The 11274-nt window shown below is 58.7% G+C and overlaps 1 protein-coding gene across 1 annotated transcript; it reads left to right on the top strand.

Annotated features, from left to right (window-relative positions):
* Positions 1–826: 826 nt before the first annotated feature.
* IRX6 (iroquois homeobox 6) lies at positions 827–4339 on the top strand. Its single transcript, XM_068411550.1, has 7 exons — positions 827–871; positions 1964–2209; positions 2446–2555; positions 2822–3129; positions 3259–3750; positions 3968–4064; positions 4321–4339. The coding sequence occupies exons 1-7, from the start codon at positions 827–829 to the stop codon at positions 4337–4339; spliced, it is 1317 nt and encodes a 438-aa protein (XP_068267651.1).
* Positions 4340–11274: the final 6935 nt, after the last annotated feature.

Genomic DNA, 11274 nt, shown 5'->3' with positions numbered 1-11274 from the left:
CGCTGCCCCCGCCGGCCCTGCCCTCCGCTCTTCCTCCTGCAGCCGCAGGGCTCCGCTGTCCGGGGGCGGGGGGGCACACTGGTAGATGCCGTGATTTCCTCCCTTTTATTCCCCCCCCCCCCCCACCCCCGCCAAATCTGGGTTGTGTTTTTTAAAAAGAGAGAGAAAGGGATGGGGAGAGAGACCAACCGCACCGCCGGTCCCTGCCTTTAACGTGCATCACAGCGCAACCCTGAACCAACATGAAACAAGTGCTGCGAGAGGGGCGCTGCCTGCCCCTGCCCGCCCCTGCCTGCTCCTGCTCCTGCCCGCTCCTGCCTGCTCCTGCCCCTGCCCGCCGCTGCCCGCTCCTGCCCCTGCCCGCCGCTGCCTGCCGCTGCCGGCAGGGCCGTGACGTCACCCCGCTCCTCGCCCACCGCGGAACGCTAAAGACCTATAGAGCAGAAAATAATACAAGCAAGCTCCCTATCTTGCAAGCCCTACGTGATTTTTTCCCCCCCTCTTTGAAAAAGCCCCTTTGCACTTAAACTCTCTATACATGTGGGGTGGCTTTTTAAACTCTCTCTATACAAACATATTTATTAAGAGCGATGGGAAGTGGGGGGTAGCCTATTTTTTTAATCCAGGCACCAACACTACCACCCCCCCCCCCCCCGCCTCAGATGTCTGGCTGCTTTTCTTAAGTGCAATCATCTATAATTGAGACAAAAAAAAAAAAGCCGTACGTGGAAATGTGTGTGTGAGAAGGTGCATCTTGAAGCAGGGTTTAGTTACAATCGATCTTGGGGGGAAAATATTGCCTATGGTCCAAAAATAAGGAGCAACTATGTCCTTCTCTCAGTTCGGATACCCCTACAGCACCACTTCACAGGTAAGGCGAGTGAGCAGCACTCACTTTTGTTCAGATTCTGCTGCTGCTGTCCAGATGTCTTGTTCCCCCTCCTTTTTTTTCTTCCCTTTCCCCTTACTTAGAGTCTTTTTTTAAAAGGGCACATCTGGAGCCTTTTTTTAAAAAATGTGCGTGTGTGTTTATGTCTCGTTTGTGTTGTGTTAGGCTTAAACAAATAACTCTCAGCGTGCACCGCAAAGGCGTTTAGGAAACCGGTAATTCCCCCTCCCCTCCCTTCCACCGATCAGTTTTAAGTGCAAGAAACAAATAAATACATAAATCCCGGCTGCGACCGATTCCCAAGCCCGCGGAGCTGCCGCGCCGCTGCCGCCCGGCGCCCGCGGAGGGTGTGCGGGCAGCGCGACCGCGGCTCGGCGGGCTCGGGATTTCACCGGCGTTTCTGCGGAACCGGGCTGTGCCGTTTTCTCCACCCTTCCTCCCCGGGTCGGTCCTTTTCCTGTGTTTTATTAGGATCTGTCTGGAGGTTTTTTCCCCCCATACGATTTCCGAAGGACACCCCATAGTCACACCAAGGCACCCTATACTAAGTCGTCGCTATACCGTACCTCGAGTCACGATTTATTTGGGTAGAATTATTTATACACCGTAATCAGTGCAAGATGTGCCTCCCTCGCTTGGGAAGTTAGCTGTCCCCTGGAACTTACTGAAATCAAATGCCTTCGATTGCGTTAGCTGACATATTTACTGCTTTGTCTATTGTCAAATTAACTGTAATCGCAACTTCTTGCCTTTAAATCAATGCAAACGGACCGAGCGGGGGAGGGAAGGAAGAAGCCGCACGGATCTTTTGCCATTTTCAAGAGCAATTATTTCCTTAAAGTTTTGCCTGCTTGATTAATCGTGCCCCCTTCCCGAGGGCTCCCGCTTCCCATTCCGTTTATTTCCCGGTTTCTATAATTAGTCGCTTCAGCCCGAGCTCCCTATCCCCCTCCTCACCCCCCCCCCCCCCGCCCCCCGCACACACACAGACGCACACACGCTTCTAAATTCCCCCGACGGGGCTGCCTCGACAGTCACTCGGCGCCGTCCCGCTCTCTCCTCTCCTCTCCGCAGTTTTTCGTGCCCGCCAGCCCCAGCACGACCTGCTGCGAGGCTGGCCCCCGCTCCGGGCCGGATGCCTCCGCGGCGCCGGCCGCCGCCTCCCTCTGCTGCGCCCCGTACGAGAGCCGGCTGCTGGCGCCCGGCCGCGCCGAGCTCAATGCGGCGCTGGGCATGTACGGTGCCCCGTACGCCGCCGGCCAGGGCTACGGCAACTACCTGCCCTACAGCGCCGAGCCCACCGCGCTCTACACCGCGCTGGTGAGTGCTCGCCCGCCCGGGCAGCGCACCGGAGGGGGCTGGGGGGTGCAACAGGCGGCAAACTTCGTGGTTAGCAATCGGTGTCGGGGCGGGGGGCCGCCGAAGGATGCGGAACCGGCGCCGTCTCGTCGAGGGGGAGCGAAGGGACTTGGCTGCCGCGGGGACCCGGGGCGGCGGGGGCGGGCGGCGGGGTTCCCCCTCCTGCTCGACGCCAAACGCTGCCGCTTCCCTTGCAGAACCCCCAGTATGAAATCAAGGACGGCGCCGGCGCGCTGCCCTCGGGAATCGCGCAGCCCGCTGCCTACTACTCCTACGATCATTCCTTGGGGCAGTACCAGTACGACAGGTAAAACCCCTTTGATCAGCGCCCGGCAGCATTAGCATCCCCCTGCGAGGCGGCGGCCGACATCAAACGGCGGGGGACGGGGGGGGCTCCGACCTGACGAACGTTGTACAAAAGAAACGAGGCGCCCCGGGAGCACCAGTCAGCTAAAATCAAACTCGGGCGGCGATGGCAGGCGGGCAGGGGCAGGCAGGAGGATGGGCAGGGCAGGGCCGGGCCGGGCCGGGGGGCTCCCGCGCCGGCCCCCCCTCCTAACCATCTCCCGGCAGGTACGGGACCGTGGATTTCAGTGGTTCGGCCAGACGCAAAAATGCAACGCGAGAGACGACGAGCACCCTCAAGACCTGGTTGTACGAGCACCGCAAAAACCCCTACCCCACCAAAGGAGAGAAAATCATGCTCGCCATCATCACCAAAATGACCCTTACGCAAGTGTCCACTTGGTTCGCTAACGCCAGACGGAGGCTCAAGAAAGAAAACAAAATGACCTGGTCTCCCAAGAACAAAGCGGGGGAAGAGAGGAAAGAAGAAACCCCGCGGGAAGAGGAGGAATACAGCGCGGAGAGCGAAAGCAGAGGTAGGCGGGAGAGGCAGGACGGGCGCCTCGAAGTAGCTGGAAGTGGCAGCCGGTTTCGAGGCCCCCTCCAGCTTCCCCGCACCCGCATTAACGCCCTGCCGCCCCCTCCTCCCCGCTGTGTCCAAGCAGAGCAGAAGAGCTGCAAGGAGGACAAGGAGCTGCGGTTCAGCGACCTGGACGACCTGGAGGAGGAGGAAGAGGAGGAGGCGGGGAAGCCGGAGAAGGGCCGGGCCAGCGCCCTGCAGGAAGCCCCCAGCCTCGGCGCGGCGCTGCCCGAGGTCCCGCGGAGCGACTGCAGCTTGCCCGGCCCCTTCCGCGCCTTGCCCTGCGCCAAGGCCTCCGCCGCGGACTTCGCCCCCTCCGCGCTGCCCGGCCCGCTGCCGCCCTACGCGCCTGCGGAGAAGCCGCGCATCTGGTCGCTGGCGCGCACCGCCGGGGCCAGCGCGGCGCGCAGGGGCAGCCCCGAGGGCCGCGGCACGGAGGGGGGCGGCACGGCGGGGGAGCTGCCCCTGCCCGCAAAGGCCTTCCGGAGCTCTGCTTTCAACCTGCAGCCGCTCCCGCGGAGCTGCGCGTCCCACCGCGGCCTGGGGGAGCCGTGCCAGTACGCGGCGGCGGGCGAAGGTACCCGCGGCGGCGGGGCCGCGGGGACGGGGGGGGCCGCGGGCCGGGCCGAGACACAGGGCGCGGCGTGACACCACGCCGGGCCCAGGTGTCAGGCGGCCTGCGGCCGTGACCCCCCGGCGGTGCAGACGCCGAGGCTTCCCCGCTCGGGGCGAGCGGGCCGGGGAGGGCGACGGGGCCGGGCCGGGCCCACCGCGAGCCGCTTGTGTCTGTGCAGGCTTCGGGCGGGGCGCCAAGGGCGGCCCGGGAGGCACCGATCTGGGGGGGACCTGCCTGGACAGGCTGCGGACGGCGTTCCGGCCGGTGCTGCGGAGGTGAGGTAGGTGACGGGCTGGCTGCCGGGGCCGCCCTCGCACGAAACGCTAGCCCGCCCGCCCGGGCCCGGGCTACCGGAGTGGCTCCGGCCTGGCAGCGCAGCGCCGGGGACGCCACCCTGACCCGCTCCCGGAGCCCCCGTCCGGGCGGAGCAGCACCCCCGGTCCCAGGCGCATCCCCGGGGAGGGCCGGCGGGGCCCGGCAGGCACCGGGGCCCGCACGGGAAACGCTCATCACCGTTTCTCCCTCCCGCAGGGCCGCCCGCCCCTTCTGAGCGCTGGCGACGGGGCTCCGGCTGCAGCGAGGCTCTCGGCTTGAGACAACGAAAGGAACCTCTGCCCTGGCCGGCGATGACCTCCCCGCCCCGCAGGCATCGCCCACGGCTCTGGCTGCGCTGCCCTCGCCGGGGAACCGACCCGCCGCGGCACAACGTGCTGCTCACATGGGGGCCGAGGGGCGCGGCGGGCGGAGCGGACCGGCCCCCCCAGCCGCCCGCCTGCCGCTTGTTCAACACCCTCGTTAACGACTTTGCCAACAACAACAAAAAATGATCTTTTCTCTTTTTTTTCCCCCACGTCGTGATTGGCTTTTCCTTTCCTCCCCAGCCTGCTTCCTCCACTCCGCGCCCTGCTCCGCGAAGGTGCGTTAGGTGGCCGTGGCTCCGCGCCGTCCCGAGGAGGCGGGAGAAGGAGGCGCGGCGCAGGTTACGCCGGGCTGGTTATTTCCCGACGCTGTACATAGATACCGCTGAAAGTATTTTTCAGAGTCGCTAATTAACACGGATGAGCTGAGCGCCGTGAAGCCGTCCTGTGACCCCGGCAGCTCTTCAGCCAGGAGTCGGTGCAGCCCGCCCGGAGTGGCCCCCGGCCCCGGCCCGCCCCGGGCACCCCCGGGGCAGCGGGTGGCGGCCGGGCAGCGAAGTAGGACGTTAGTGGGTCACGACCGTCAGTCAGTGAAAAGAGCAGTGCTGCACTTCACAGGACAGATGAGAAAAGGAAACCGTATCTCTGCATTATTTCTGTTTAATTAAAAGTGTCATCAAACACTTTGTGTTCAGACTAATAAACGAAGCAGGGATGAGGAAAGAATGTTTCTTTGTTCCTGTCACTAGAAGCAGTGGCAATAATTTAAATTAATAACTGTAGTAATTAAGAGGTCATCTATAGATCAACCCGATACCTGCTATTCCCAAGTTCACCGGGGTCAACATTTACATTAAGTCATTTGTGGTCAATAGAGTCCAATGAATTCTGCCTTAATAAATCAGGGAAATCAATCTTGAATATCGAGTAGATTTCTATATGTTTACCAAAGACGACCAAGACAAGTGGGGCTGCAAAGATGGGAGTCCTCTGGGTTTGCGACCAGAGAAGCAGCTCGTAGGGGAAAGAAGCTGCGGGTCAGCGCGGGGAGAGGTGGCGGAGGCTGCCCCCGGCTGCGGCCCCGCGTACAGCCCCGGCCCCTCCCGGGCTGGGGAGCGGAGCAGCCCCGGGCTGCGGGGCACCTGTCGAGAAGGGAAACTTTGTGGGGACACAAGGGCCAGCAGGTAACGGAGCGGCCGGGAGCAGCTCAGCGCCCGCCGGGAGCCCCGCCGCAGTCGCCCGGCCACGGGGCTTTCCCGCACTCCGGAGCAGTGCTGGGCAAGCGGCGGCGCAGAAGCCGCAGTCTGTTGCAGTGACCCGCAGCTTAGAGCAGGGGAAATTAAGCTGCGAAAAGATAAACATTATTTCAAGTCGGATTTGAAGGATTAGGGCTTGTAATAAAGAGTATTAGTCCCTTTCGAAAGGTTCTTGCGAGGCGACTTTTCCTCCCCTCCTCTCGCACCGGAGGGGACAGGTATTATCTGCCCTGCCAACGAAGCGCAGGTTCCCACGCGTGCCCGCAGCGGCCAGGCCGGGCCCTGCTCCCCAACGTGTCCCGGCCGCCTCTGCCCAGCGCGCAGGGAGCGACCCGGCTCCCTCCGGTGCCGTTTGCCCGGCGGCTTTCGAAGAGGCCTCCCGAGGAGGCAGCTCTGCAGTGGCCTCCTGGGCTGCCTACGGGGCACGAAACCTGCACGGCCCCCGCAGCGGCCAGGAGCTCACCCGAGCTGCCGGCTCTGCGCCGCGGCCCCGGGCCTCGCCGGCCTCCACGGGAGAGCCCGAGGGGGCCGCGAAGCGCCCGGGGGTGGTTAATTAGTCGGGTGCAGGATTTGTGGTCTTCTTAAGGCAGGCACGAAGGTAACCTCCAGGGAGTCTTAAGACTTTTCTTTTTTATTTATTACTTTTACTCCCCTTTTGTTAAAGGTCAAGCGAGCGAGATGCAGATTATCCCGCCCGCCCAGGACTCCCCTGCAATCTGTCACACCGGCAAGATATGTATCGCAAATCTCTCAAAATATAATCTCCGGGAATCATATTCCGAATACTGTTTTGATTAAAAAACAGAGCGGGGATGGATGGAGAACTAATACCGGGAGCGGAGCCTGCGAGCGCCCAGGCACAGAACTAAAATAATGGGCTCGCCCAGGTGTCACAGGAACAAATGCCATCATAAACATACTTAAACCGTCTTCTGCCGGGGCGTTCCTACGAGCCGGGCTTTTTAATGCCGCTGAACCCTGGGAAGTGAACTCGGGTTGTCCGCCGGCGCGGGGGCAGCCCGGCTCCACAGGCCACGGTTTGACGGGAACTCGGAGCCTGGTCCCTCGGGGCGGCTCGGGGAGATGGGGCCCGGGCAGCGCCCATTGCCCCGGCCGGTGCCAGGCCCCCGCGGCCCGGCCCGCCGCCGGCGCCAGCACCCCTCGCCCGCAGCCCGGCCGGGCGAGGCACAAGCCAGGCGCGCACGGGGCAGACCCCACCCCCCCCGGTGCGGCGGAGCCGAGAAGCCGCCAGAGATCCGCACACCCCCGCCACCCCATTTCGTTACTAAGGGCCGGGTGTCCCCCCTTTCCGCAGCCCGCTGGGACGCGCCGGGCACCGGCTGCGGCAGCCCCGCATCGCCTCCCAATTAGCAGCCGCGGGGGGGCCGGCGGGAGAGGCTGATTGACGCGTCCCCCGCGGCGGCGGGGGGGGGAGTTTCTCAAGCCCAGTCGCCGGGCTAATGGCCCCGAGCAGCAGCGGCCGGGCCGCGCACACTCCACTGCGCCCGCTCAAAGGCAGCGCGGCCGCAGGGCCGGCGCCCCGCTCGCTAATGAAGTTTTGTCAAAGACAATTACGGGCTCGGCGGGGGCAGGAGGCCCCGATGAAAAGGCGGCTTTGTGCGGCCGAGACGGCGCAGCTCCCCCGGCCCTGCCTGCGCCCCCGCGGTGACCCCCGCGCCCGGCCCCGCTCCCCGGCCCCCAGGTGAAGGCAGAGACGGGCTGGTGCCGGCAGCAAGCCTGCCGGTGCTCATCAGCCCGATTCACGGACGAGCGAAGCAGCGCCGGCATCCATGCCCGCCTCTCGACACCCGCACATTGTCGGGTGAGGGGGTTCTGCCCCCCTTCCCTCCCCAGACGGGCTGCTGCCACGGATTCCTGCTTTAACGTTGTTGCATTCAGCAAATGGGAGAATTCATTTGAAAACTGGCCACCGAGAGGGCAAAATCTGTTGAAAGAGAGACACGAAATGGGGGTCTCGGAGTGTGCCTGCTTCAGCTGCAGCTGGGCGGAGAGGAGGTGTGGAAGAGCTGGGCAATAACCATCTTTCACCATCTTCCCCACACTCCCAGCCCTGGTCCGGTCCTCCCATCTCTGGTCCTCGGTCACCCGCTCCCAGCACTTCACCTCCCTCCCATCCTCAGCCAACACAGGCAGCACAAAACACGCCAGTTCTGCTAGAGAGCACGAGGAACCCTTCGGGAGTCACAAGAAGGACAACACAAGTAACCACCCAGACTGGCACTTCCCAGCCTTCTGAAGAACAACCCTGCTTTCAGGAACATAGGAGAGAGGAAACCTTCTTTTATTCCCACACCAGCACATGAGGAGAGTGGCTGTGGCACTGAAGTGGCCTGGGACCTCTCACCCCCAGCTGGCTGGTCCTTGACTGTCCCCTCAAACAGATGTCCTGTCCCCCTACAGGTTTCCTATCCCACATTAAAGAGATGGTTTTTACTGGCAAAACCCTTGGAGATCCCTATTCAAAGGTGGCTACAGCAGAAGGTTTAGCATGATGTGGCTATCGAGGTTATGCAGCAATGGATTGGAGCAATTAGTTCAAAACTATCTCAAAAGCTGCACAAGCAGCTCTCCAGGCCAGGTGTTATTTCAGGATCAAAGCATCTCTTAGGGGAAAATCACTTTTGCCATTGTATTGCCCTTTTTTTTTTTTTAACCTACTGTTCATCTGAAAATAAATTACAGGCCAGAACAGGTGGATAACATTCTGGAATGATTTAATGATTTATTTAATCTGGATTCTCTTTCAATCTACTTAGCAGGATGAATACTTTTTTTTTTTTTTTAGCCTGAATCGAAAAGCTGGGCTTTTCATCTAAAAAAGAGAAAATACCCTAATACACCGCTCTGCTGCTGTCAAGGTGTACTGCCCGCTGCCGTCAGTAACCCTGTGGTAGTGTCTGCCCTGCTGAAGGGCCTGAGGGGAAAACCTCAAGAAAACCAAGCAGAAGATTTTCATTTTCTTTTCTTCCTTGCCATCTTCCTAGTGCTTTAGGTGTTGTTGGCCCTTCCTGGGACAGTGTTTGGGTAATAAAATAACTGATCATAGCATTCCATCACTGCTCCTTAAATCTTAATATGTGTGGGTTTAAGAACTAAGGTGACTGGTCTCTGGCTTTCCCTCTTGTTAGGACAGCTTTGTGTATTGCTCATTGGGAGAGCAAGCGGGCAGTGGAGCCTGAATGGACACACGGAGACTTCTGCTGCAGACACCTATGGATCCGCTGGCATGGAACGAGGCCAGGAGTGATTCCTTCAGGCAGATTCACCCATGGCTGGCACCCTGTTCCTCGACAAGCAGACCCAAACATGAGACTTTCCTTCTTGAGTTGCTTTTAGATACGGGGGAAGCTTACAGCATATAGGAGGGGCTGTAGTCACCACTGCCAGGATGTTTCCCACTCGAGTGCCTGTCCACTTTAGCTTAATGGACTAAATTAAGGTTAAACAGGTCTTAGACTTGCTTTAAATCCATCAAACTCAGTATGTGCACCAGCAAAACCATACTTTTTGGTGGGTTTTTTTTTTGGTGGTGTTTTTTTTTTTAATCTAGCACAGCTCTAAGCGTGAGTTTGCTACTAGGCAAGTCCTGAGTTCATGTCGTAACACCAGCTCATTCATGGAGAGGCGTATTTGGAAGAATTTCTGCATCACCAGACAAGACTGTGAGGCTGGTGAACCTGCCAGACCCCTCCCAACTGCCTGGGGTATCAGAGAAGGGACTGGGTGCAATTCCCTGTCAGCCCTCCTGGTGAAGGGTAGGTGCTCTGGGCACGCGAGCCATTCAAAAAACCAAGCCCACACGAACTGGCATCCAGACTAAACGTGAAACACGTGAAAGCTAACTCCAGTTTTTAACCAAAAATGTAACAGTACAGCTTCCTCCACGCAACTAGGATGACTCACATTCAAGTGGATTCACTTCTGAATTTTAAATACACACGTCATCAATGTACAACATCTAAAAGATGCCCTCCACAGCCATCTGCTCAATGCAACATCTTCAATTTATTGAACAGCTAAGAAACAAACAGTGACTGGAGCTCCCTGTTGCCACAACTGATCCCACTGTTGCTCACTACACATGACAGAAAAATCAGGTACCCACATCACTGTGCTCAGGTTTTTGCTAAATAGACTATGTGAGGCACAGTGGTAAGTAACGGGTTAGGCACTCAACGAATCGGACAACGAGGAGCTCTGAGTCAGCAGCCTGCCAGGGATTCATGCTTCCTAGTTAAATCTTGTTTATCTGACCATGTGCTTCACAGCTCCACAGCCACCAGCTGTGATTTATCCTGGGAGGTCTGACAACCTGGTCACCATGCTCAGCCGGTACAAGAGCAAGCGCTCCAGGTACTGCAGGAGGGTAACTCTGGCTAGCGCTAGCAGCGCTCAGACCTTCCTGCAGATGCTCTCTTGCAGTGTTTGCAGTGGCAGACCTTTCCTGGAGCTTGGTACTGGGGTGGAACATGAGTCTCCCTGATGGTGCAGCTGCAGAGCTGCTCCCCAGAGTGAAAAGTGGGTCATTTGTTACACCCATAGGACAACATGACAAACAAAGCTCTTTTGAGAAGTGTCACTGGCAGCAGAGCTGCGATCATGGACAATTCTGCTGCAGCATTGTACCAGCAACAAACCAGTCTGCTAGCCCACAATCCAAACCCAGCAGTGACTAAGGTAGGACAGCTGATTTTCCCTTGAATAAGTACCCAAGAGGAACAGAAGCAGAAATAACTGCTCCTGCAAGACATGTGATATCAGCCTTGGTCGGATACCACAGCCTGACCATTACCTAACCGACACCCGTGACGCTGCTGTTCTCAGGGCATTGCTTTGTGTTTATGAGATCTCTCCTTTGCACGTACAGGAAGATAATTCTGAAATGGCCCAAAGGCACTCGGGGAGTGAGGAGATGAATGAAGGAGTCTCCGTGAATCACTGCAGTGTGAAGAAAAGACCTGAAACATGAACAGCCCATACTGCTAAGAAATGAAGTGACAAAATTCTCCCAGAGCAGCAGCAGTTCTGCTGTCCAGCCACCCCCTTGGCATTTATTTGCCTGTTCCTTCCCAAAGAAAGGCCAAAAGCACTGCGGAGTAACCTCGCTGTCAGAGGGGAAGGTGGTACCACTGACTCTTGTATTTTCAGCTCTTTTACACTGCCATTACTACTTCAACTTTAGCAACTTCAGTATCAGCAAAGTGTTTCTGTGATGTTACCATTTAAAAGAAGAAAAGGGATACAGCAACCACATTGTGTAGGTCACATCGGCAGGTTCCTATTAAGCAGGTGGTTTTGCACTGAACCCCGACACACCATAACCTCCATGACTACACGATGCGAAGCAGTGGCACACTGCAGCACACACACCATCAGGAGCAAGTAAAACCAACAGTGTGAAAATCTCTCCACTAATTCGCCTCTAAAAACAAGCACCAGCACACCTGAAAGCAGAAGGTCTCTCATCTGTGGGGTCAGTCCCTTCTGCTCCTTTCCCTGCTCCCGCTTCCTCTGAGGCTGCAGCAATCACCTCCCCGCTCACCCAGGGTCCCCCCAGCAGCGCGGGACAG

This window comes from Nyctibius grandis, chromosome 12 (genome assembly GCF_013368605.1).
Source record: "Nyctibius grandis isolate bNycGra1 chromosome 12, bNycGra1.pri, whole genome shotgun sequence".
Lineage (NCBI taxonomy): Eukaryota > Metazoa > Chordata > Aves > Nyctibiiformes > Nyctibiidae > Nyctibius > Nyctibius grandis.
This window is presented reverse-complemented; position numbering and strand designations above follow the sequence as displayed.

Excerpts from the sequence above, each read along its gene's own strand:
- IRX6 (XM_068411550.1), top strand. The coding sequence starts at position 827 with ATGTCCTTCTCTCAGTTCGGATACCCCTACAGCACCACTTCACAG. Across the intron at positions 872-1,963 it reads CCTACAGCACCACTTCACAG|TTTTTCGTGCCCGCCAGCCC; the intron begins GTAAGGCGAGTG and ends TCCTCTCCGCAG. Across the intron at positions 3,130-3,258 it reads CGCGGAGAGCGAAAGCAGAG|AGCAGAAGAGCTGCAAGGAG; the intron begins GTAGGCGGGAGA and ends GTGTCCAAGCAG.